Source organism: Rana temporaria, chromosome 1, assembly GCF_905171775.1.
Source record: "Rana temporaria chromosome 1, aRanTem1.1, whole genome shotgun sequence".
In the NCBI taxonomy this organism is placed as follows: Eukaryota; Metazoa; Chordata; class Amphibia; order Anura; family Ranidae; genus Rana; species Rana temporaria.
Genome location: NC_053489.1, coordinates 219,953,955 through 219,980,275, shown reverse-complemented (window position 1 = coordinate 219,980,275; position 26,321 = coordinate 219,953,955). Strand labels below are relative to the sequence as shown.

General features: G+C 41.5%; 1 protein-coding gene across 1 annotated transcript in view; it reads right to left on the bottom strand.

The window, feature by feature from the left end:
• The window catches only part of SCARF2 (scavenger receptor class F member 2), a 321,667-nt gene that overhangs the window by 120,808 nt on the left and 174,538 nt on the right, over window positions 1–26,321 (bottom strand). Inside the window, exon 3 of the mRNA XM_040350653.1 lies at window positions 19,854–19,955. Within this exon, the coding sequence (XP_040206587.1) occupies window positions 19,854–19,955 (102 nt within the window). The remainder of the gene's footprint in view (window positions 1–19,853; window positions 19,956–26,321) is intronic.

The window sequence follows — 26,321 nt, the reverse complement described above, 5'->3', positions numbered from 1 at the left end:
ACATTGCAACACTACAAGAATTAAAAGAGAAAAAAACTTTTTTTTTAGAAATTGACGAATGGAGATACCATCAGCTAGCCCACTTTATAAAAAGATTGCCGCACCCACTGAGGTCAGGGGAGCAGCTATCCGTTTTGGAAAAACTATGCACATCAGAGAAGGTCAAGGGAACCATCTCAAAATTATATAAGATTCTGCTAAAGGTGGACGAGCGGACGGTCCCCCCTTTCGTCAAAAAATGGGAGAGGGAATTAGGATCAAAACGGGATAGGATCACAATAGAAAAAATGCTGACACTAGTTCATTCCTCGGCAGTAGATAGCCGTACAGCCGAGATGAGCTATAAATGCCTGACTGGATGGTACATGACCCCAGATAAGTTATCCAAATTTAATGACGAACAAACGGGAGAGTGTTGGAGGGGATGTAGGACCCCGGGAACCATGGCCCATCTGTGGTGGAAATGTCCTAAAGTAGAGGTATTCTGGAAAAAAATTTTGGGATGCATAGAAGAGATTACAAAAGGAAAAATTAAACTGGACCCTTGGGTAGTACTGTTTCATGGGGGAGAGGAAAAAACGAAAAATTATAAGAAAACCCTAGTCCCACATCTACTAAATGCCGCGAAAAGGATAATACCGAGAAAATGGCAGGAGGAAGAATGTCCCCCAATCTGGGAATGGATAGACTCCGTGGAAGAGACCTATAGAATGGAAGAAATGAGAGAAGGAGTAGAAGGCAATAACATAGCTCAAGATAAGAAGTGGGATAATTGGAGGGAATTTAAGAGATCTTGGAGCTATGTAGAAAAACTAAGGGCTGAGACCTAAAGACAAATTATAATTAGATGAAGGCATCAGAAGCCATTTTGGAATGTATATGGTGAGATAGGGGGAGGGGGGGGGGAGGGAGGAACGGGGATAAGGTGAAGGAATTGTAAAATTATTTGTCTTTTTGTTTTGTTTATTTTCCGGGCCATATATATCAAAAAAAAAAAGAAAAGAGGAAGGGAAAAAAAAAGAAAGAAAAAAAAAAAAAAAAAAAAGAAAAAAAATACATATATATGTGTATAAAAATATACAATATACATATTTTTGTAAGAGAAAAAGCAACTTAAGGAAAAAAAAAAAAAAAAAAGACCACACTAATGATGCGAAACCCGATTAGAGGCGCTAAGGGCTGGTTAACGGAACATGAGCGGATAAATGCACACTCTATAAGGTTGAAGTCTGAAAAAAAAAAAAAAAAAAAAAAAAAAAAAAAAAAAAAAAAAGTACATGTTTACTCTTTTAAAGCCAGCAAAACAAACAAATTGTACATAGAATTTTATGATTTATGCCTCGCTGTGAAATGTAAGAAAACATATATTTTTGATTACTGGATTTATTGGCATATAACACTCACTTTTTTACCCTGAAAATAGAGGGTAAACTGTGCCTGCGTGTTATACGCAGGGTGCCATGGAAGGTTTTTTTCCTGAAACTTCCCTCTTAAAGTTAGGGTGCGTGTTATACGCCTGTGCGTGTTATACACCGATAAATACGGTATTTCAAGTATATTTAATGAGTTGTGCTTATTCTGTATAAGTATCATGAAAATACATTCCTTTATCGGACCATGAAAGGGAGATCATCACCTAATGAGCTGTATGCAGTAATAATTTCCAACAGAAAATGGTTTGAAAGGTAAGCATTTAATAAGTACTAATTTGCAAGGTATAAAGACATGTTCAGTTGTGCACAGTGATCTGTTGGTAGATAAAGACCATTCGGTCTAGCTCATCTTCCCACTTCTTTTACCTGATAATTGTTTGTCTAATGCCCCGTACACACGATCGGAATTTCCGATGGGAAAAGTCCAATGGACTTTTTCCATCGGATTTTCCGATCATGTGTAGCCCCATGGAGTTTTTTCATCGGAAATTCCGATGAATTCCATCAGAGTTTAGATATAGAACATGTTCTATTTTTTTTCCAATGGAATTCCATCAGAATTCCAATGTGATTTGGCTGGGCAAAAGCCCGATCGTGTGTACGCGGCATAAGGATAGATCTGTATTTACACAAGCATGTCTAGATTATCTGCTAGAAATGTTGGTGGTTGGTTCTGAAAGTGTACCAGTAAAAACAGTTTTGTGTACTTATTGCAAAAGTCTGTTTCTTGAAGTTCATTAGGGGATTCAGTATTCAGTTATTCTGATATGATTGGGTTATACTGTAGCTTAAAGGAGGTTTTGGACACTGGCAAACAGGTATAACCTCTTCCGCTTCCAGTGTGCTTTAATTTTTTTGCTAGTGTCCTAGGAGTATGTACATCTTTTCACTATTAGGAAAGGTTTACCTCTTCTTTTTAACTATACATTTAATTGTATTTCTTATTAAGATAAGATAGCTTATCCTCGGCGATGCCTTGGAGGCAGTACCCAGAACCCACTGGTCCAAAGATGTGTGGTTTTCCACTAATAGTAACCACTGCGCATGATTTTTTAAAGCCTCTTCTCTGTTAAAATTGCTGGGTTTATGAACTATTTTTCTTCTTTTGTAAGCACTGTTGCTTTACATGCACAAGATCATACGTTATACGATCATACGTTTTCAGAGACACTATAGGGGTAAATTTAATATCAGTTCTTGGAGTAATTCCTCAAGTCACAGACTTCTTTCAGAAACATGCAGTGCTTTTCTAATTGGCTTTTGGACAAACTAGGCTTAGTATATGTATGTCAGAGATAGACAGACATGAGATTGAAAACCCATTTGGGCAAGGACTGATCTGAATGGATTTCTTTACTGACCTAACATCAATTTGCAACAAAAGTAGGATGGATTTATGATTAATTTCTAGATATTAATGCAGTTAAAGAAGAGGTAACATGGGTTAGTCAGCAATTAAAACTGCCATATTAGATCCATGTAGGTAATGTATTTTGTTTAAGGCAGAAGATTCCAAACTATGGTCAAGAGCCACATCTGCCCAGCTACAAGATGTTATCTAGCAAGCACCAACTCTCCATGAAAATATTCTGGCTGGCAATGGATGTCCCAGTGTGTATTGTAATACAAAGACTGGCACATCCACTGACAGTCAGCTGTAAACTTCCTCCAGTACAGATTTCATACCTCTCCTCTGTGGTTGGTTAACATGTAAGGTGGGACTCTTGCTGGGCACACATGGCTATAAGGGAAAGACTGCCCTGGTGTATTGCCATGACTAATTGTAGTGACTCCATGGCCATAATATGGAGTTATATTTTTTTTTGAGACCATATGTTTTCAAGGAAGCCATGCTCCCCCTCCATTGATATGTAAATGTACCAGTTGGACTGCTAGAGAGGACATTCTCTGCAGGATGTGATGTAAGCAGAAGTAGGGGGGAGGAGTTTAGGTTTTGAAACAAGCATGTGGAGAGAGAAAGGGAGTTGTGTTTTGGAAGAGAAAGAGCAACACATGGCTGGCAGAAGCTGGATAACTTTGGAGACTTTTTGACTGTTAGAGACAAGAACTATGAAGGACAATGCCTTGATTAATTTGAGTAACTGTTTAGTTTACGTAATGCTTACATATTGTACATGCTTATATTTTGCTAGAAAGGATAATTGGCTTGTGCATGTTGTTGGCATTAAGCAGGTGGGAGAATGGAAAAAAGTCTTGTTGAAAAAAGACGTGCTCTTTATTGTAAAAAGGAAAAAATGCACAGCACACAACAGCATACAGTGGGATAGACAGCTGACGCGTTTCGCATTAACAACTAATGCTTAGTCATGTGCATGTTGTTGGCATACTTTGTAAGCTATAAATTGTGTTATATTGTGTATCTTACAGTTGTATGTGCAGTTCCCCTGTTTCGTAAAGCATTGATACTACAGACGTCTAAGCTTTCTTGGTTTTACCGCAAGAACCTTAATAGATAGATGAAAAAATAACACCTGGGCACACAGGGATGTAAGGGGGGACTCTGTTGGGCACAAAAAGATGTAAGGGGGATTTGTTGAGCACACATGGATATAAGGGGGGACTGTGCTGGAAACACATGGATTTAAGGGGGGACTGTGCTGGTCCCTGATGAATGCAAGGGGGGCTGCGCTGGGCACACATACCTGTAGATGTAAAAGGGAGGCTGTGCTGAACACTGCTGAATGTATGGAGGGACTGTGCTGGGCACTGCTGAATGTAAAGGGGACTCTGATGGGCACTCATGGATGTAAGGGGAGCTCTGATGGGCACTCATAGATATAATGGGGGGACTGATTATAAAACAGATTTTTTTTGGCCTACCAATCAGGGCCGGACTGGCCTAGCGGGACAGCGGGAAATATCCCGGTAGGCTGGCTGCTGTGAACATGACTCGGGGCTGGATGAGGAAATAAATTCCAGCAGCAGAGCGGAGGGCTGGAGGAGCACGTGACTATCGTGCGGTAGGCACTGTCAGGTCTGTGCTGTGGAGGAGGATAATGCAGGAGGGAGCATGGATGGACACTTACTGAGTGTTCTCTGGCCAGTCATTTCTCTAGTAGGGAACCCACAGCCAATAGCGCTGCTTAAAGGAGTGCAGGGGAGGATCTGCTCCTCCTCCGGTCCATCCACAGCCAATCAGCAGGCAGTGTAGCTCTTCCCCGCTCACATTTGATTGTAAGTGTTGGAGTGAAGCTGAATGGGGCACGCTAGGAGGGAGATGCAGGAAAGGAAAGGTAGGATGACAACAATCCATGTTCTGCAGCCTCAGGACACACAAATCTGAACAGTAACATGTTGTCTTTCAGATATGTGATCAGGCAGTGTGCAGGTTACCAATCAGCCTCCCCCCCCCCCTTGTCCCTCTGGTTTACTTTTTTTTATCTGCCTAACCTGACCTGCACATTGTCTGATCACACTGATAAGATCTCTGGAAGATGCTGCAGCAGTGTTCTATGAGACCGGGGACACATGGCATTAACCATTTCAGCCTTATAATCAGCTATTTCGGCAGAGCTCTGTGTGTGCTGCACAGATTGTTTGAAAGGAGTTTTTTTGTTGTTGTTGGAGGATTTACTGCTGGATGAGGCTAAAAGCTTAACAGACCAATTAACTGGTTACTGTCCTCCACTTATCCTGAGCAGTTCAGTTTTTGCAAGAAAATTAGTATTTTAGAAATTGGATGTGATTATTTCTTCTGTCACTTGGTTGTATACCTGTACATTGAGTTCAGTTTTAAATGCAGTCTCTGATCATCTCCTAAATCAATCATGTCTGCAATCCCTAACCGTCCAGTGGAACCATGTCTGCAGTCTCTGACCATCTCCTGTGCTATATCTGCAGTCTCTGACCATCTCCTGTCCTATATCTGTAGTCTCTGACCATCTCCTGTCCTGTAACTGCAGTCTCTGACCATCTCCTGTCCTGTAACTGCAGTCTCTGACCATCTCCTGTCCTGTAACTGCAGTCTCTGACCATCTCCTGTCCTGTAACTGCAGTCTCTGACCATCTCCTGTCCTATATCTGCAGTCTCTGACCATCTCCTGTCCTATATCTGCAGTCTCTGACCATCTCCTGTCCTGTAACTGCAGTCTCTGACCATCTCCTGTCCTATATCTGCAGTCTCTGACCATCTCCTGTCCTATATCTGCAGTCTCTGACCATCTCCTGTCCTATATCTGTAGTCTCTGACCATCTCCTGTAATGTCTGCAATCCCTGCAGGAGAGGGCACACACACACACACACACACACACACTTCCTCATCTGCCACAGCAGAATTATATTACAGCCCTCAGTACAGAGAGAGGATGCTTTATGGTGGGTGCTATGGCCATGGCACATTTTACATTGAAATCCACCCTCCCCATAAGACAATCATTCATTGGGTGCAATATACATATAGGCGTAAATACATACAGTGTGTGTTTAGATATAGAGTTGAGAGAGGAAAAAAACAAGGAGTAAGAGAAGGAATTAAAAGAGGGGGATAAACAAAGAAAACGAGTGAGAAAGAACATGAAAGATGGATAAAGAGCGATAGATAGGGGGTGGGGACAAGACATTAGGATAGATCGAGATAAAAGGTAAAGAAAGGAGAACAAAGAGAAAGAGTAGTACATCCTAATGCCACATACACACGATCAGTTTGTCTGATGGACCGTTTTCATCAGACTAATCGATCGTGTGTGGGCCCCCTTTGTTTTTTTATCCATCGGTTAAAAAACTAGGAACTTGTTTTAAAATGATCTGATGGTTAATTAACCGATAGAAAAAAACGATCGTCTGTGGGTACGTCCATCGGTTAAAAATCCATGCATGCTCAGAATCAAGTCGACGCATGCTCGGAAGCATTGAACTTCATTTTCCTCAGCACGTCGTTGTGTTTTACGTCACCGCGTTCTGACGCGATCGGTTTTTTAACTGATGGTGTGTAGGCACGACTGATGAAAGTCAGCTTCATCGGATATCTGATGAAAAAATTCATCGGACCGTTTTCATCGAATGAACCGATCGTGTGTACAGGACATAAGGGGTTTAATACTGTACAAGTGGAAGGGACTCGGCGTGCTAAATGTCCGTGGGTTAGGGGTGCAAATTACTTGCCTTGGGTGCTGACAACCCCCGCTACGCCACTGGGGCTGCTATGAAATAATTTCCAGGGCTGGTTTTTATGCCCAGTCCGGCCCTGCTACCAATAATTGTAAAATATATGACATAGTCCCTATACTGAAAAGTTTGGAGACTGCAGCAATACCAGATGATACACTCTTACAAAAGTTAGGACAAATGTTACAATAGGAAAGCAACTTCTAAAATTAAAATTATAATATTCAACTATTCCTTGAGCTCATGTCAGTTGGAAGAATACTACCACAAAAATATATACTTGGAATTTAAGATAATGTATGTAAAAGTGTGCTCTCAGCAAACACAGTAGTCTAGTGTGGATGCAGCGTGCTAGGTAGTAAACCGCAAGATAATGTGTTAGGGGAGTTCAGAAGAGTATGGCCTAAACAAAAACAAAGGTTTTGTATAAAGTACGGCAAGATTCAAGTGACTGTCATGTGTGCACTTCAAGTTTATGACTGGGTGAAAGGGGGAAGGCACAGACAAGGCAAAAACACAACCTAGAGAAAATGTAATACTACAGTCACATACCAGGGTTATGTCAGTCTGGGAAACAGATCTAAAAGGGGATTAGAAGTTCTTTTTCAGTCATGCTGACTTTTCAACATAAAAGAGAAGGCAGCTGCAAGATGGTTGTTCATGCCAGCAGAATCAGGAGATCTGCAGAGCATAGATATACTTTAGTTTAATGAGTTGAAAGCAATGGAGTGACTAAGAAAACCATGACAAAATGTACAGTATACAGTATATATGGAGAGGTGGAGGCTGAGACAAAGAGGACCAACAGTCAAGAGAGAGTTGTAGTGAATTTACAGCAGTAGAAAGATAGTAGGGAAGTCCTGCAGTGCAGCCTACTTAACTGAATGTAAAACTAATCTGCAATGTAAGGAGGAATAGTTGATGATATGCTATATAATATGGTCATTAACCACTTTAATACCAGGCACTTACGCACCTTCCTGCCCAAGCCAATTTTCAGTGCTGTCGCACTTTGAATGACAATTGCACGGTCATGCTACACTGTACCCAAACAATTTTTTTATAATTTTGTTCCCGCAAATAGAGCATTCCACATGTTGCCCCCTTCCCTGGTGGTCCTGGTGGTCCAGTGTGGGCATCCGAGGGGTGGCTGCGCTGATAAACAATCAGCGTGAACCCCCCCTGTCAGGAGAGCCGTCAATCGGCTCTCCTCTACTCGCGTCTGTCAGACACGAGTGAGGAAGAGCCGATCAACGGCTCTTCCTGTTTACAACGTGATCAGTCGTGATTGGACACAGCTGATCACAAGGCTCTTTACCGAGATCGGAGATGCAGGGTGTCAGACTGACACACAGCATCACTGATTGCCGCGCTGCGCACACCGGCATATTATCCTGCTGGACGTCAATAGACGTCCAGTCAGGATAACACAGCCACTTCCCGGACGTCAATTTACTATTGACCGGGCAGGAAGTGGTTAATTCACATTGCATATTACATTTGTAAAGTTAAGTGAACAATCCGAACATGTGTTAAAATATAGGAGTACTAGTAGTACTAAGAAGAGTAGCAAGGTGTTATGATAACTATTAGGGCTGACAATCCTCACTTGTGACACTCTTCACCAGTAAAAATGCTAGCTGCCTGGTCGTTTTTGGCATTAATACTTTGCAACAATGACCTGCAACAAACAAGCAGATTACAAAAGTCAGAGTGAAGTCAGAACTTGCAATGTAATTATTCCTTCCTCATTATCTAATGAGCAGGGCCCTCTCATTCTTACTATATTAAATTGTGGTGTAATTGTATGGTCTGACCTTATACTGCAAAAGCGCTGAAAAAACTGTTGGCGATAGATAAATCCTGTATAATAATAGCAATTTAATAATACAGTACTGCTGAATTTTTATTGTTCTGCATGCATGCAGTACTCGCAGTAATTCATGTGTTACAAATGAATTGTCTGCAGAGGAGTAACTGAGCTTCCCGTTCATTCACAAACTGAAGCATAGTAGACACAGCTGAATGGACAGAGTCAGTGATCAGTACTGACAAGGAATGTGTCATTTATCGACCCCTTTCCCACTCTCCATCCTGACAAAGAGGCCAGGAGAGAGCTAGGGGGGCAGGGAGAGAGCACAGCGGGGACCAAGAGAGGGCAGCAGTGAGAAGCTGGATAGGAGGGGGAATGGCATTTAGAGGATCCAATCCCCTCCATTGGAAAGGAGGGGATTGGTTCCTCTGTATGCAGCCACCCCTTCTGCCCCTCCAATCCAGGTGTACAGGAGGGCCACACCTTACTCTGTAGCTGGGGGATGCTTTTATACAAGTAGTCCCATCCTCATTCTCCATGCTTTAGCCTCCATTCATTCCATGTACTGCATTATGCTAGACTAGACACACTAAGATTTTTTTGATCTATATGATGTTCATCCGTTATGATCTGCACATATCCGCATTAAAGTTTTCTGGATCTGCAGGATGTCATTTGGATCGTGTGACTGTCTACCAAGCTACTGTAAGTTAAGCTATCTCACCACAACTGGATCAGTTATAGGGATCACACTTTCTTAGTGTGTTTAGATTGCAGAAGCAAAATAGTAATAATAGAAAACATAGAAAATAATAGGATTTCATGCAGCACCATTCGGGCATTTTACAGCATCAAAATGGAAAAGGATAAATAGACCCAAGCCATAGGATCAGCATGTCCAGAGAACTAGAATTTACAGAGGGAGCAATCAACCTCTATATTTCTTGGCAACATACTTTCTTTACCCACTTTTGCTCCTTTAACTGTATACCCCGTATGAAGCAGATAATTTATTTTTAATTTTCTACTATGAGCCTGCTTTGGCAAATACTTAAAATAACAAAAAAATACATAGTGTGAATTTTGTGCGAGTCAAAGTAGGCTTTAATGTTTTAACCAGTGTTAGTTTAAAAAAAAAGTTGTTTTCTGTAAATATATATAAAAAAATATCTATTCTATAATTTGACCTGTTAAACCATCTGAATACTAGCATGTTACGCTCCCTCCCTTTCCAGGCCATTTTTCCTTTTTCAGAGCTGTGAGACTTTGACTGACAATTACTTGGTCATGAAACACAAATACATTTTTTAGATAATTCTTTTTGAGACAGACAAAGCTTTCTTTTGGTGGTATTTAATAGTGTTGCTCACGAATATTCGCATTGCGAATATTCGACTCGAATATAGCATATTCGAGAAATCGCGCTATATTTCGAATTTCGCGGTGAATATTCGCAATTCCGAATATTCACATTTTTTCAATTTGATTTTTAAAACAGATCACATCCTATCGACGTCTAAAAGCATTGCTGGTATGATTAGGGACCCTGGGCCGAGTAGCTAAGCTGAGGCGATCCTTTTATGTTGCCAAATTGAAAAAAAAAAAATTGCGATTTTTCGCTATTGCGAATGCGAAAATGATTGCGAATTTTCGATAACTGTGGTAGGAGAACTCTGATTGTCTCTGATGCAAAAGGGGGGGACTTTGTGTATGTGTATGTTATGAATATTTGTATGTTTGATATTATTATTTTTTGTAAGAAGGAAAAAATTGCGCATACCTTAAAAAAGGGGAGAATACAGCAGCAACTCAAAAATGTTATACAACATAAATTAATACAAGACAGAAAATGGAGTCGCTCTACAAGAATAAAAAATATGTCTAGTGACAAGACATGTGGGCAAATTATAAAATAAGCAAGCGCAAATAACTTGTGAAATACACAGTGAAACAAATATATAAAGAAATATAGTCCCAATAATAGAAAAATAATCTTTCATAAAAATGTCTGATATGTGAAGTGAAAAAAAGTCCAAAGCATGCAGCATGAACGTGTTCAATCTTCAAGGTGTTTGATTGACAAATGGCTGTGACAGATGGATAGAGTAAAGAATCACCACCAATGCAAAACACTTTTTATTTTCTATTGTAAAATATCACGAATATTCTGAGCCAATCAGAGTGCTCCTTCCGCATTTGCCGAATATTCGCAATTATTTTGTATTGTAAAATATCAAGAATATTCTGAGCCAATCAGAGTGCTCCTTCCGCATTTGCCGAATATTCGCAATTATTTTGTATTGTAAAATATCACGAATATTCTGAGCCAATCAGAGTGCTCCTACAGCATTTGTCGAAATTGCGCAATAAATATCGCATTCGCATGTTGCGATATTTCGATAAAATATCACGAATATTCTGAGCCAATCAGAGCGCTCCTCCAGCATTTCTCGAAATTGCGCAATAAATATCGCATTCGCATGTTGCGATATTTCGATAAAATATCACGAATATTCTGAGCCAATCAGAGTGCTCCTACCGCAGTTATCAAAAAATCGCAATTATTTTCGCATTCGCAATAGCGAAAAATCGCAATTATTTACTTTCGATAAAATATCACGAATATTCGAATTTAGCGAATATATCTCGAATATTCGAATATATATTCGAGATATATCGCGAAATCGAATATGGCATATTCTGCTCAACACTAGTATTTAACTGCTTGCCAAATAGTTATATGGCGGCAGGTCGGCTCTGCTGGGCGAGAGCACGTAGCTATACGTCACCTCGCCCAGCAGCCAATAGGGGCACACGCGCGCCGCTGGAGGCGCACACACACGCCCCCCACTTTCCCACCGACTCCCGTGCGTGTGCCTGGCGGGCGCGATCGCCGCCGGACACCCGCAATCGCTCATTACAGAGCGGGGACCGGGAGCTGTGTGTACCTAGTGAGTCCCATCCCCCCCTACAGTTAGAACACACCCAGGGAACATACTTAACCTCTTCCCCACCCCCTAGTGTTAACCCCTTCCCTGCCAGTGGCATTTTTATAGTAATCCAATGCATTTTTATAGCACTGATCGCTATAAAAATGCCAATGGTCCCAAAAATGTGTCAAAAGTGTCCGCCATAATGTCGCAGTACCGAAAAGAAATCGCTGATCATTTTACTAGTAAAAAAAAAATAATAATAAAAATGCCATAAAACTACCCCCTATTTTGTAAACGCTAAAACTTTTGCGCAAACCAATCAATAAACGCTTATTGCGATTTTTTTTTTACGAAAAATATGTAGAAGAATGCGTATCGGCCTAAACTGAGGAAATTATTTTTTTATATATATATATATATATTTTTGGGGGATATTTATTATAGCAAAAAGTAAAAAATATTCATTTTTTTCAAAATTGTCGCTCTATTTTTGTTTATAGCGCAAAAAACTAAAAACCGCAGAGGTGATCAAATACCACCAAAAGAAATCTCTATTTGTGGGAAAAAAAGGACGCCAATTTTGTTTGGGAGCCACGTCGCACGACCGCGCAATTGTCAGTTAAAGCGACGCAGTGCCGAATCGCAAAAAGTGCTCTGGTCTTTGACCAGCAATATGGTCCGGGGGTTAAGTGGTTAAAGAATATTTAAACCCAACATTTCAAATTCCTGATATGTGTCTGCTGTACCATGTAATTGTATGAAAAAAGTATCCTATTCTCTTTGTATTGCTTTCTTAGTGTGAAATACCTGATATTCCTGTCAGTCCCTCTGCTTTCCTATTAAAAACTAACCACACTAGCAAGGAGAACACACTGTGGTCAGTTCTCTAGCTATGCTGGGAACACAGCCTTCTCTCTTCTTATCATAAGACTTGCCCTGACACACCCTCCCTGCACAGCCTTTTACTGGGAAGTTCAATGTGCTGCTGTTTCTCCTCCCTTATCTCTTATGCAACTGAGAACACAGGGAATTTTGATCACTTACTAAAATGGGGGGAAAAAAGGTATTTATATTTTTTTATATGTATACACAAATGTTTTAGCTCTCATTTCTATTTTGAACTGAATGGGTTATTTTACAAAGTCAGGATTTACATACACTTTAATAACCACAGTTTTTGATTTTTTACTATATAAATGAAAAAAACTTTTGAAAAACCTGTTTCACTTAACATATGAAATAAATAATCTTACTTTGTAAATAAAAGCTACAATGTATTCATCTCCATTTACTTAGTAAAAAAAACAAATAAGTGCAGATATCTGTGTGAAAGTCATAGGGCCAAATCCTCAGCCAGGCGGCGTAACTTAACTTTCAGCAGTTAAGTTACACTGACTTAAAGTTTTTACCTAAGTGCCTGATCCACAAAGCACTTACGTAAAAATTTCAAGCCGTGTAACTTAAGTGCCGCCGTCGTAAGGCGTTCCTCCTCTCCGGGGGGCGTTTACAATTTAAATGAGGCGCGCTCCCGCGCCGGCCGTACTGCGCATGCGTGTGACGTCATTTTCCCGACGTGCATCGCGCGAACGTAATTGACGCCGGGCGGCTTTGTGGATTGCGACGGGACACTAAAGTTGCGACGGGTGAAAACAAAGACGCGCCGGGAAAACAAATAATTTAAAAAAAAAATGACAGCGTCGCTCAGCATGCATTCCTGAGAGGGAGAACTCCATGCCAATTTTCAAAGAAAAAACCGGCATGGGTTCCCCCCCCCAGGAGTATACCAGGCCCTTAGGTCTGTTATGGGTTGTAAGGAGACCCCCCTCCGCCGAAAAATTGACGTAGGGGGTCCCCCTACAATCCATACCAGACCCGTATCCAAAGCACGCTACCCGGCCGGTCAGGAATGGGAGTGGGGACGAGCGAGCGTCCCCCCCCCTCCTGAGCCATGCCAGGCCGCATGCCCTCAACATGGGGGGGTTGGGTGCTCTGGGGCAGGGGGGCGCACTGCGGGCCCCCCCCACCCCAGAGCACCCTGTCCCCATGTTCATGAGGACAGGACCTCTTCCCGACAACCCTTGCCGTTGGTTGTCGGGGTATGCGGGCGGGGGCTTATCGGAATCTGGGAGTCCCCTTTAATAAGGGGGCCCCCAGATACCGGCCCCCCACCCTAAGTGAATGGATATGGGGTACATCGTACCCCTATCCATTCACCTGTAGGCAAAAAGTAAAAGTTATTAAACACACAACACAAGGGTTTTTAAAATAATTTATTATTCTGCTCCGGATGCCCCCCTGTCTTCGTTATTAGCTCAATTACCAGGGGGGGGCTTCTTCTTCCACTCTCCGGGGGTCTTCTCCGCTCTCCGGGGGGGGTTTCTTCTTCCGCTCTCCGGGGGGGGGCTTCTCCGGACTCCGGGGGGCTTCTTCCATCTTCTCCCCTCTTCCGCTGTTGACTCGGCGAACCCCGGTTCTTCTGCAGATGTCTGGTGCCTTCTTCTTCAGCGCTGGCTGCCTGCTATGTTTGTGTGTTAGCTCAATTAGTAACAGGCAGCCGGCGCGGTCTTCTGTGACGTCAGGGTCTTCTGTTCTTCTCCCCTCTTCCGATGTTGACTCGTCGCCTGTTGTCGCTGTAATGATGGAAGCGCGCCTTGCATCCCATTTATATAGGCATCACCGTCCCATCATGCTCCGGTAGGTACCCTCCGCTCCCCCCCGGAGAGCGGAGAAGACCCCCGGAGAGTGGAAGAAGAAGCCCCCCCTGGTAATTGAGCTAATAACGAAGACAGGGGGGGCATCCGGAGCAGAATAATAAATTATTTTAAAAACCCTTGTGTTGTGTGTTTAATAACTTTTACTTTTTGCCTACAGGTGAATGGATAGGGGTGGGGGGCCGGTATCTGGGGGCCCCCTTATTAAAGGGGACTCCCAGATTCCGATAAGCCCCCGCCCGCATACCCCGACAACCAACGGCAAGGGTTGTCGGGAAGAGGTCCTGTCCTCATCAACACGGGGACAGGGTGCTCTGGGGTGGGGGGGCCCGCAGTGCGCCCCCCTGCCCCAGAGCACCCAACCCCCCCATGTTGAGGGCATGCGGCCTGGCACGGCTCAGGAGGGGGGGGACGCTCGCTCGTCCCCACTCCCATTCCTGACCGGCCGGGTAGCGTGCTTTGGATACGGGTCTGGTATGGATTGTAGGGGGACCCCCTACGTCGATTTTTCGGCGGAGGGGGGGGTCTCCTTACAACCCATAACAGACCTAAGGGCCTGGTATGCTCCTGGGGGGGAACCCATGCCGGTTTGGAATTTACAAATTGCCGTGGAGTTCTCCCTCGGGAATGCATACCAAATGCCGTCGCTTGAATGGGCCTTTACAAGGTGTGACTAACTTTACACTTTGTAAAAGCAGCCCTAGTTTTACACCAGGCAAACTAACACTTACGGCGAAAAAACTAGGCACAAAAGCTTTGAGGATCGCCCTAAGTGCTAATTTGCATACTAGAAGAGGCATTTCGACTCGAAATGCCCCCAGTGGCGGATGCGGTACTGCATCCTAAGATCCGGCAGTGTAAGTCCCTTACAGATGTCGGATCTTCTGCCTAACTTAGGAAAACTGCTTCTGAGGATCAGTTCCAAAGTTAGAACCAGAGATACGACGGCTTACGCCGGAGTATCTCTTTTGTGGATATGGCCCATAGTCTTCAAACTACGGTATATATATTTGAAATTCATTAACTCTCATATTCTGGCAAGCCACAGTATTACATTTCTGGGGGTCCTAAAATGCCGGGAAAGTATAAATAACCCCCGAATGACCCTTTTTTCTAAACTAGACACCCAAGGTATTTAGTAAAAGGCATAGTAGCATTTTGCAACTTGTTGTTTTGAAAATGAAGAAAGTTAATTAAATGTGAGCTTTTATTACACAAAGTTATCATTTTAATAAAATATTAATACAAATATTAATAAAATACAGAGCATGGGCATACTTACTACACCCTAAAACACACTCTTGCACTTCCTGAGTATGGGGATGCCATATGCGTGTCGTTCTCTCTGCCTACCCACATAAGGGCCCAAAATTCAAGGAGCGCTTTCATTCTGCTACTCATCCTGAATATGAGGATATCACATATGTGAGACTTTTTCAATGTTTGGATTAACTGACATTATGATTTGGGTATTACAAAAATCAAACAACACAGTGTCAAAATCAGTGTTGGTTAAACAGTGTCTCTGTGTGATATGAGAAATACAACCACAAAAAACTATCATGGAAAAACATGGCGGTGTCCTGTCTACTTAGATAAACTGAATAACATAAATCTTAACGCTTGAAGACAACTTTACAACTTTGACACGTGCTAGAATAACTGTACATATTGTTTCAAGTACTCAAGTTTATTCAGGTGAATTATTAATTTTTTCAGGACAAATTGGGCTTTTTTTTGTGGGGGGGGGGGCTGATCACTGTCATAGCAAAGCAGAGCGATCAGGAGATCAGGAACTGGGCCTCTCGGTTTCTGATCATTGGTGAAAGACCTGGAGATCAGAAAACTTTAAACACTGGCAATGACCAAAAAAGTGAAAACATTGGCACTACAGTAGCTATGGTTAGAAAATAGGAAACATTGGTGATGGCTCTCAACCTGTAAACTGGAAACAATAGCACTTGTTCTGATCAGCAAACTGGAAACACTGGCAATGGCTTTTATCAGCAAACTGGAAACACTGGCAATAGCTGTTATCAGTAAACTGGAAACACTGGCCCAGATTCTCAAAGGGCTTACGACGGCGCAACGCAATATACGCCGTCGTAAGTCCTAATCTGGGCCGTCGTATCTATGCGACTGATTCTTAGAATCAGTTACGCAGAGATATCCATTAGATCCGACAGGCGTAAGGCTCTTACGCTGTCGGATCTTAAATGCTATTTTTTTTTTTGCCGCTAGGTGTCGTTTTCCTAGTCGAGTATGCAAATTAGCAAAATACGCGAATTCCCGAACGTACGCGCGGTCGACGCAGTGAAGTTACGACGTTTACGTTAGATTTGCGACGTGTAAAGTTGCCCCTGCTATATGAGGGGCAACCAATGTTAAGTATGGCCGTCGTTCCCGCGTCGAAATTTAAAAATTTACGCCGTTTGCGTAAGTCGTCCGTGAATGGGGCTGGACGCCATTTACGTTCACGTCGAAACCAATGACGTCCTTGTGACGTCATTTGGGGGAATGCACCTTGGGATATTTTCAGGACGGCGCATGCGCAGTACGTTCGGTGCGGGAACGCGCCTAATTTAAATGCTCCACGCCCCCTACCCGGCTCATTTGAATTAGGCGGGCTTGCGCCGGGGGATTTACGCTACGCCGCCGCAACTTTACAGGCAAGTTTTTTGTGAATAAAGCACTTGCCTGTAAACCAGATACGTTACGCCCGCACAGTTTTACGCCCATGTACGAGAATCTGGGCCACTGGTGCTAGCTGTGATTAGCAAACTGGAAACACTGGCAATAGCTGTTATCAGCAAACTGGAAACACTGGCAATAGCTCTTATCAGCAAACTGGAAACACTGGCAATAGCTCTTATCAGCAAACTGGAAACACTGGCAATAGCTCTTATCAGCAAACTGGAAACACTGGCAATAGCTCTTATCAGCAAACTGGAAACACTGGCAAAATAGCTCTTATCAGCAAACTGGAAACACTGGCAATAGCTCTTATCAGCAAACTGGAAACACTGGCAAAATAGCTCTTATCAGCAAACTGGAAACACTGGCAATAGCTCTTATCAGCAAACTGGAAACACTGGCAATAGCTCTTATCAGCAAACTGGAAACACTGGCAAAATAGCTCTTATCAGCAAACTGGAAACACTGGCAATAGCTCTTATCAGCAAACTGGAAACACTGGCAATAGCTCTTATCAGCAAACTGGAAACACTGGCAATAGCTCTTATCAGCAAACTGGAAACACTGGCAAAATAGCTCTTATCAGCAAACTGGAAACACTGGCAATAGCTCTTATCAGCAAACTGGAAACACTGGCAAAATAGCTCTTATCAGCAAACTGGAAACACTGGCAATAGCTCTTATCAGAAAACTGGAAACACTGGAAATAGCTCTTATCAGCAAACTGGAAACACTGGCAATAGCTCTTATCAGAAAACTGGAAACACTGGAAATAGCTCTTATCAGCAAACTGGAAACACTGGCAATAGCTCTTATCAGAAAACTGGAAACACTGGAAATAGCTCTTATCAGCAAACTGGAAACACTGGCAATAGCTCTTATCAGAAAACTGGAAACACTGGCAAAATATCTCTTATCAGTAAACTGGAAACACTGACAATAGCTCTTATCAGTAAACTGGAAACACTGGCAATAGCTGTTATCAGTAAACTGGAAACACTGGCAATAGCTCTTATCAGCAAACTGGAAACACTGGAAATAGCTCTTATCAGCAAACTGGAAACACTGGAAATAGCTCTTATCAGCAAACTGGAAACACTGGAAATAGCTCTTATCAGCAAACTGGAAACACTGGAAATAGCTCTTATCAGAAAACTGGAAACACTGGAAATAGCTCTTATCAGCAAACTGGAAACACTGGAAATAGCTCTTATCAGCAAACTGGAAACACTGGAAATAGCTCTTATCAGCAAACTGGAAACACTGGAAATAGCTCTTATCAGCAAACTGGAAACACTGGCAATAGCTCTTATCAGAAAACTGGAAACACTGGAAATAGCTCTTATCAGCAAACTGGAAACACTGGCAAAATATCTCTTATCAGTAAACTGGAAACACTGGCAATAGCTCTTATCAGAAAACTGGAAACACTGGCAATAGCTCTTATCAGAAAACTGGAAACACTGGCAAAATATCTCTTATCAGTAAACTGGAAACACTGGCAATAGCTCTTATCAGAAAACTGGAAACACTGGCAAAATATCTCTTATCAGCAAACTGGAAACACTGGCAATAGCTCTTATCAGCAAACTGGAAACACTGGCAATAGCTGTTATCAGTAAACTGGAAACACTGGTGCTAGCTGTGATTAGCAAACTGGAAACACTGGCAATAGCTGTTATCAGCAAACTGGAAACACTAGTGCTTACTGTGATTTTCAACACTGGCACTTAGTATGATCAGCAACACTGGCACTTGCTATGACCAGGCACTGGCACTGGTTGTGTATAAGAGGCAATGTAATAGGGGTGCGTGTGCAGCTCTACCCACGGACATCCGCATGGAAGAAAACCACTGCGCCTTCAGAAAAAAACTTAAGACCCACCTCTTCTGAAGGATGGCAATGGATGCAAAAAGCGCCTTGAGGCGATTTAGTTCACATTTGTAGCGCTATACAAGTTACTCTCTCCATTACATTCCACCGAGGACTGCAAATAGGAGGGGCGCGTACTTTATAGCAGTAGAGACATTACAAGCTTCTGCAATAAAAGCCTGCCTGTTCTCTTTTTTAATTTTTTTTTATATTTATTTCTACTTTAAGAATTGGTGAGCTGCAATATTATGCATTTTTTTTATTCTGGATTTAGATATGCTTTAAAGGATTGTGAACTGAGCCTTATGTTTTGTTTACAGATATGCAATCGGGTAGATTTACTAAAGGCAAATAGACTTGGCACTCTGCAAGTGTAGTTTCTCCAGAGCTTAGTAAATGAGGTAAAGCTTCACTTTACAAAGAATACCCAATTACATGCACATGCAAATATTATTAGTAGTATTATTATACTATTATTCTACAGGATTTATAAAGTTCTAACAGTCTGTGTAGCGCTTTACAAAGAATACCCAATCGCATGCAAGGTAAAAAAATGCATTTTTGCTTGCACATTGGATGATGGAAGTCAGCAGAGCTCTCCCTCATTTATTAAGCTTTGAAGCGACTGCACTTGCAAAGTACACAGTCCATTTGCCTTTAGTAAATCAACCCCATAGTTAATAATAAAAGTAAGTAATTTTGCCGCGTACACATGGTCGGAATTTGCGACAACAAATGTTCGATGTGAGCTTTTGGTCGGATGTTCCGACCGTGTGTAGGCTCCATCGGACATTTGCTGTCGGAATTTCCGACAAGAAAAATTTGAGAGCTGGTTCTCAATTTTTCCATCAGCAAAAGTCAGCAAATCGTCTGTATGCAATTCCAACACACAAAAATCTTACGCATGCTCGGAATCAATTTGACGCATGCTCGGAATCATTGAACTTCATTTATCTCGGCTCGTCGTAGTGTTGTACGTCACCGCGTTCTTGACGTTTGGAATTTCCGACATATTGTGTATGCAAGACAAGTTTCAGTCAAAATTCAGTCGGAAAAAAATCCACGCTTTTGTTATCGGAATTTCTGGTCGTGTGTACACGGCATAAGATAATTAGTATTAAAAATGACCTGTACATCCCTGCAATTACAAATACAAATATGAAAAGGATACACAATGAAGCAACATTTCTATTATTCATTTTCTGCACACATTGTAAACCAGACCTATGTGACACATTTAATTAGAAATATGATTAAAAAGCAATACCTACTTGTTTCACAATTGGCACCAAAGTATCCATGACGACAACGACACTCGTTGGGCCTGACACAGACCTCATTCTCCTTGCATGTAAAGTTGCCTTCACAAATAGCTAGGAAACAAAGAGACATTACATAAATCATACAAAATATTACAATTTAAGCACACATAAAATATGTTTAATCTGCACGTGCTAAAAGAAAGAAAATATAAAATATATTACCAAGTAGAATAAGCAGCATAAATAAAAAAAAGTTGTGTTGTGTAGCTTAATGTGAAATAGGCAATGAAGAGTTGCCCAATATTAACATCCTCGTGTTGCCACTATTGTGCCACCGATCCTATCCCAATGATGCTTATAGGCTTATTCCATAAATAAAACAAGAAGCAAAGCCCAGCATCCTATTTCAACGAATCAGGGTTCACTGTACTAATGACAGCCAAAAAAAAGTTGGCCTGTCATTTCATAGCACATCAGTGCGCTGCAATAATGATAATGAGTATTGTACGCTTTAGTGCTCTTTGTTCTAAATTGCATCTCAATGTACGTTCCCAGTGCACCTGCATTGCAACACAAGTTAATAGGCAATGCATCGCACATTAACCACTTCATCTCTGGAAAGTTTACCCCCCCTCATCGCCAGGCCATTTATTTGCGATACAGCACTGCGTTACTTTAACTGACAATTACGTGGACGTGCAGCGCTGTGCACAAATAAAATGTATGTATTTTTTCCCACAAATAGAGCTTTCTTTTGGTGCTACTTGGTCACCTTCAGTTTTTATTTTTTTTGCGCTACATACAAAAAAAAGAGACAATTTTGAAAAAAAATAAACAATGGGCCAGATTCTCAAAAGAGATACGCCGGCGTATTGCCCGATACGCCGTCGTACCTCTGAGTCCGCCCGTCGTATCCATGCGCCTGATTCATAGAATCAGTTACGCATAGACAACCATTAGATCCGGCAGGCGTAAGGCTATTACGCTGTCGGATCTTAAATACATTTTTTTTTTTTGCCGCTAGGTGTCGCCGACGTCGTTTTCCCGGTCGAGTATGCAAATTAGCAAAATACGCGAATTCCCGAACGTACGCCCGACCGACGCAGTGAAGTTCTAATTGGTGGTAGTATATTAAAATAAATTTCCCTTGCTCTACTTTGCTAGCTATTCAGCCAATATAAAAAAAAATACTGTTTGTAAAAAACATAGGGGTTGACTTACTAAAACTGTAGTGTTCAAAATCTGGTGCAGCTGTGCATGGCAGGTAATCAGCTTCTAACTTCAGATTGTTCTCTTAAAGCGTTCTGCCGGTGGATTTTTTTTTTAAAGTCAGTAGCTACAAATACTGTAGCTGCTGACTTTAATATAAGGACACTTACCTGTCCAGGGAGCCCGCAATGTCGGCACCCCAGACGATTTTCACATCGACTCCCGTGTGCTGCCGCTGCCATTACTGGTGAGGGAAAAAGGCAGTGAAGAGTTTCAGCTTCACTCCTGGTTCCCTACAACGCATGTATGAGTCATACTGCACATTCTGATTAGTCCCTGCTGTCTTCTGGGACCTGTGTGTCTCCCAGAAGACAGCGGGGTGGGGGATTTGCCAGACATTGTCTAGTTCACCGCATAATGTTCAGCAATTTTTCCCAGAAGTGGCAGCAGATATCTGGACTTGACAGGTATCTGCTCCCCCCTGAAAGGTGCCACTGCAGGGGGGGGGGGGGGAATCCGAACAGTGGAAGTTCCATTTCTGGGTGGAACTCCGCTTTACGCTTTCACAAAAAACCTAGAAGCTGGTTGGTTTCTCTGCAGAGCTGCACCAGATTTTGCACTCTCCAGTTTTAGGAAATCAACCCCAGTGTCTTTTTCGTTTATTTCTTTTTTTCTTTTTTGTAGAATATGTGCTATCAAAATGCATTTGCAAAATTTCAAAAAGATGCCTACATTTCATATGTAACTGACTTCACAAAGCTTTGTACCAGAAACACAACAGGACGGATTGCATTAAAATGTGAAATTTATATCTATAGTAACATTCTTACTGTCCAAACTGAAAAATAGTTAATTTTTCTATTTTTACTTCTTTTGTCCCTATTTAATAGCTCTTGTAAAAAAATATATCAACAAAGGAAAGCCTAGTTGATCCTGACAGTGTCTGCCCTCCCCTATGTAAACTGACCACCGTGTATCATGGCTACTGAGCCCTGACACTGTGGTCAGTTTACGTGCCTTTGTCATCCACAGCTCTCCTGTCCTCCTATGTGCTCCTGAGTCCCCCCTTTCCTGCTTGTCATCTTGAGACAGTGCCCGCCCCCCCCCCCCTCCTGCTGCTTGAATAAGGTGTATAATCCATCAGCACTGCCTCCTATTGCAGTGTCCCCCTCTGTGTGTGATTTAAAAATATAAATGCTGTAAATATCTAATTTCAGAGCCGAGATCACATGACCGGCCGACTCTCTCCTCCTCCCCTCCCAACTGATGTCAGCAGAGAATCTCGGCCCCTCCCACTGCATCTGTCAGAGGAGGAAAGGAGAGGTCCGGTTGGTCATGTGTCATGTGATCCGCAATCTCAATTTTGAAATTAGGTATTTACAGCATTTATATTTATAAATCACACACAGAAAGGGACACTACAATAGGAGGTAGTGCTGATGGTGTATATATGTTAGAGTGGCTTAACAACCACTAATAGAAACAAAGCTGAAATGTCAAAATGTCATTGGAGCTATACTGGTCAATACATCAGGCTTTCTGCATTACAAATACTGTATGTAAGAACAAGGTATCCTCAGATGAATAAATACCAGCTAAAGCGAAAGGGGTAAACTAGTGCACCATAGTCAGGGAGGAATGAGCCAGGGGGCAAGGGGATATATGAACCCCGGGCCAGTAAAAATAAGATATGGTGGACCTAAATAGCATTACTCCCTAATTTGGACCTCTGAGCAAGATCCCCGGTAAGTGACAGAGTATTGGTAATATCTTCATGGTATTTTTATTTTTTTGTAGGTCCAGGGAACCTTTAAAGAGCAATAGCCATCTTGTTTAGCTTATAAAATACTATAAAATCATTTGCACCCCCTTTCCCGTTTTTAGCATATACAACATGCAACATACAATGTTCATGTGAAAAGGTGTGTCTCAATAAACCATGTCTTGATCAAGAATCTTCTGCATCTGGGACATTTGATTAGAATGTAAGATGCTTTTCACCTGCCAATTGCTCCATCACTATTGTATCCTGTAGTTATGTAGTGGTCGTCAGGTGGTACTACAGCATTCCGATGCAGAAGTGTCAGGCCTCGTACACACGACCGAGTTTCTAGGCAAAAACCAGCAAGAAACTTGCTGAGAGATATTTTTTTGCCGAGGAAACCGGTCGTGTGTACATTTTCGTCGAGGAAACTGTCGAGAAACTCGACGAGCCAAAAAGCATGTTCTCTATTTCCTTGACGGGAATGGAGAAAATTGGCTTGTCGAGTTTCTCTACGGCTTCACAAGGAACTCGACGAGCAAAACGATGTGTTTCACCCGTCGAGTTTCTCCGTCGTGTGTACAAGGCTTCAGATGATGAAGATTTCTGGGCATTGAACAAGGTAATTAGAGGTAAGTATTCTTGATCTTCTTTCGCAAGGGTCATTTGGAATAAAAATATTAGTGACTTTAAGATAAAGTGTCCCTAATTAAGTGGTACTTGCTAAAACTGTTTCTAAAAAGGTGAATCTATTTTTAATATTTTAAATGTTTTTAATAAAAATAAAAAAATCACAGAATGCAATAACTGAGATTAATTCTGTGCGTACAAGCATATTCTCGAAAGATTCCACCTGCTTTTTAAGTCAGCCATAGAAGGTTTGACTCTCGGCCAGTTTGCAGGAAAGAAATTAGCATGGTTCCCTCTTCAACACAGACAGTGCTGACAGGGGAACCCCTCCTGCCGAGCATTTGTCTTCTACTGGTGGAAACGGTTACTTTACCCCACCTCCGCCCCCTAGCCGGAAGAATACAATTGCTCGACAGGAGGGACTCACCTGTCAGCACTGTCTGTGTTGATGAGGGAATCGTGCCAATTTCCTTCCTGCAAACTGTGGTCTATGGCGATTTTTTTATCAAAAAGTTGATTTTTAGTTACAATAAAATCTATTAAAATGTTATGTTTTTTAATGCAACACACCTGTGACATTTTATATATTTAAATCTGTATGTTCGGGATAGTGGTAGGTTGTGTTGATCAATTAAAGTTGAAGTTTCTCTATGAAAAAAAATCCACTTTAGCTTTACTGAGCTAATTTACATGTAAGGAACTATGTCCCCGGTCATGCAGGCAGCTGAATCCTGTAGAAATCTTCACTGCAGGGATGCCTCGTCCTCTTCCTGTCTCTGTACTTCCAGCGCTGTGGAGGTTAAAGGCTTCAGGTCTTTTGTGAAGCCGCTGTGAAAACATCTCAGATGAGATCTTCTTCCTTCTCCTCCATTGACAAAAACAATGTTTTCACTGCACGTAACATGATCTGTGAAAGGGGGACTCTGATACATCACTGGAATCTCTCCCTCATTCACAGATCTTTCTACCAGCAGTGAATGGAACAAAATAACATTTCTCAATGGAGGAGGTAAGGGTGGGGGGGGGGTTCCTTGTTGGTAACTTTTTCACAGCAACTACCCAGATGACTATTATCCTCCACAGTGCTGGAAGTTCAGAGACAGGAAGAAGACGGCACATCCTTGGATTGAACATTTCTACAGGATCCAGCTACCTGCAAGACATGGGACATACTTCAATACAGCTAGTTTAGTTCACTAAAGCTATAGCGAATGCCTTTATTAATGGCTAAACTTTAGCTTTAAACCTAAAAGCTGTCTCAAGTTGCTTAAAAAAAGGCCATGGGTATGGTCAGCATTTCATTTTCCACAAAACAATGTAACTTTTATTAACTAATGCAATCCATTGTTTTATAATGGAAAATAATAACCTGAGAGACTACAGAAATGATTACTATTTAACAAGGACGTAATAGCTAATTTTTAGTCACTTAATATTAAGTGTTTGCCTAACAGCTTCCTGTCCAGAGAATGTATATAAGCATCCTAGACTGGAAACAATTATACCAGGATCATAGCTGCATGGTGGTTTCATTTTTAGAGCAGGCAATCGGTTTTACTGTACAAATGATCTAAGTGTTTGTACAGCCGCCTGATCACTTTTACAGGGCTTGGAGGGGGGACCCCCTCCCACCACCATTCCCGGGCACTCTTAAAGTAGCAGCACACAGAGGAGGAGAAACATCTGTTCCTTCCCCTCCTCTGTTATGAATGAACAGGGCCGCCATCAGGGGGGTACAGGTAGTACACCTGTAAGGGGCCCGTATGGCAACCCCCTTTGAAAAAAAAGGAGTCCGGAGGTCCCCAGGGGCCCGGAGGCCCATAGGGCCCCATATGGCAACTCCCCTTTTTTTATTTATTTTTTATTAAAAAAATAATATATTTTTTTTAAATATATTTTTATTTTATTTTTTATTAATGGGCCATTTTTTTTTTTAGAGGTCTGGAGGTCCCCAGGGGCCCAAAGGCCCCCAGGGCCCCGGATGGAAACCCCCCTTTTTTTATTTATTTTTTTATAAAAAAAAAAAAAAAAATTCTAATATATTTTTATTTTATTTTTTATTAAAGGGACAATTTTTTTTTTAGGGGTACGGGGGGCCCGGAGGTCCCCAGGGCCCCATGTGGCAAATCCCCTTTTTTTATTTGTTATAAATGTTATTTTTTATTTTTGTTTATATATATTTATTTTTTATGTTTTTATTAAAGGGCCCAGAGGTCCCCAGAGCCCTGGATGGCAACCCCCTTTTTTTATAAATGTTTATTTTCTTTATATATATATATATATATATATATATATATATATATATATATATATATATATATATATATATATATATATATATACATATATATATATATATATATATATTTTTTTATTTTTTTTTATTAAAGGGCCCAGAGGTCCCCAGGGCCGCGGATGGCTACCCCCCTTCTTTATATATATATTATATATTTTTGCTTTGATAGCTTAGGGGAGCAATTGGACTCCATACTCAATCAGTGACAGCTCATGTCTCGTGAGTTTAAATAGGAGATACAATCATTTGTGGCTGTGGGAAACAGAGAAGGCACCGGTGCTGTAACACAAAAGTTACGTAACTGCCACTAATATGTATAATTAACAATTTGCCCACCTGAAAAAAAAAAAAATTTAAATAATGTTTTTTAAGTCCTGAACATAATAAATATATGGAAAATAATAAATATTATTATTAGTATTATTATATTATTATTCTCCAGGATTTATATAGCGCTGTCTGGAGTGCTTTACAAATGTCAAAACAATATAAGCCATATAGCTATATAAAGCTAATAAAGGAACTGGAGGACATTAGTTATGAGGAAAGGTTACGAGCACTGAACTTGTTCTCTCTGGAG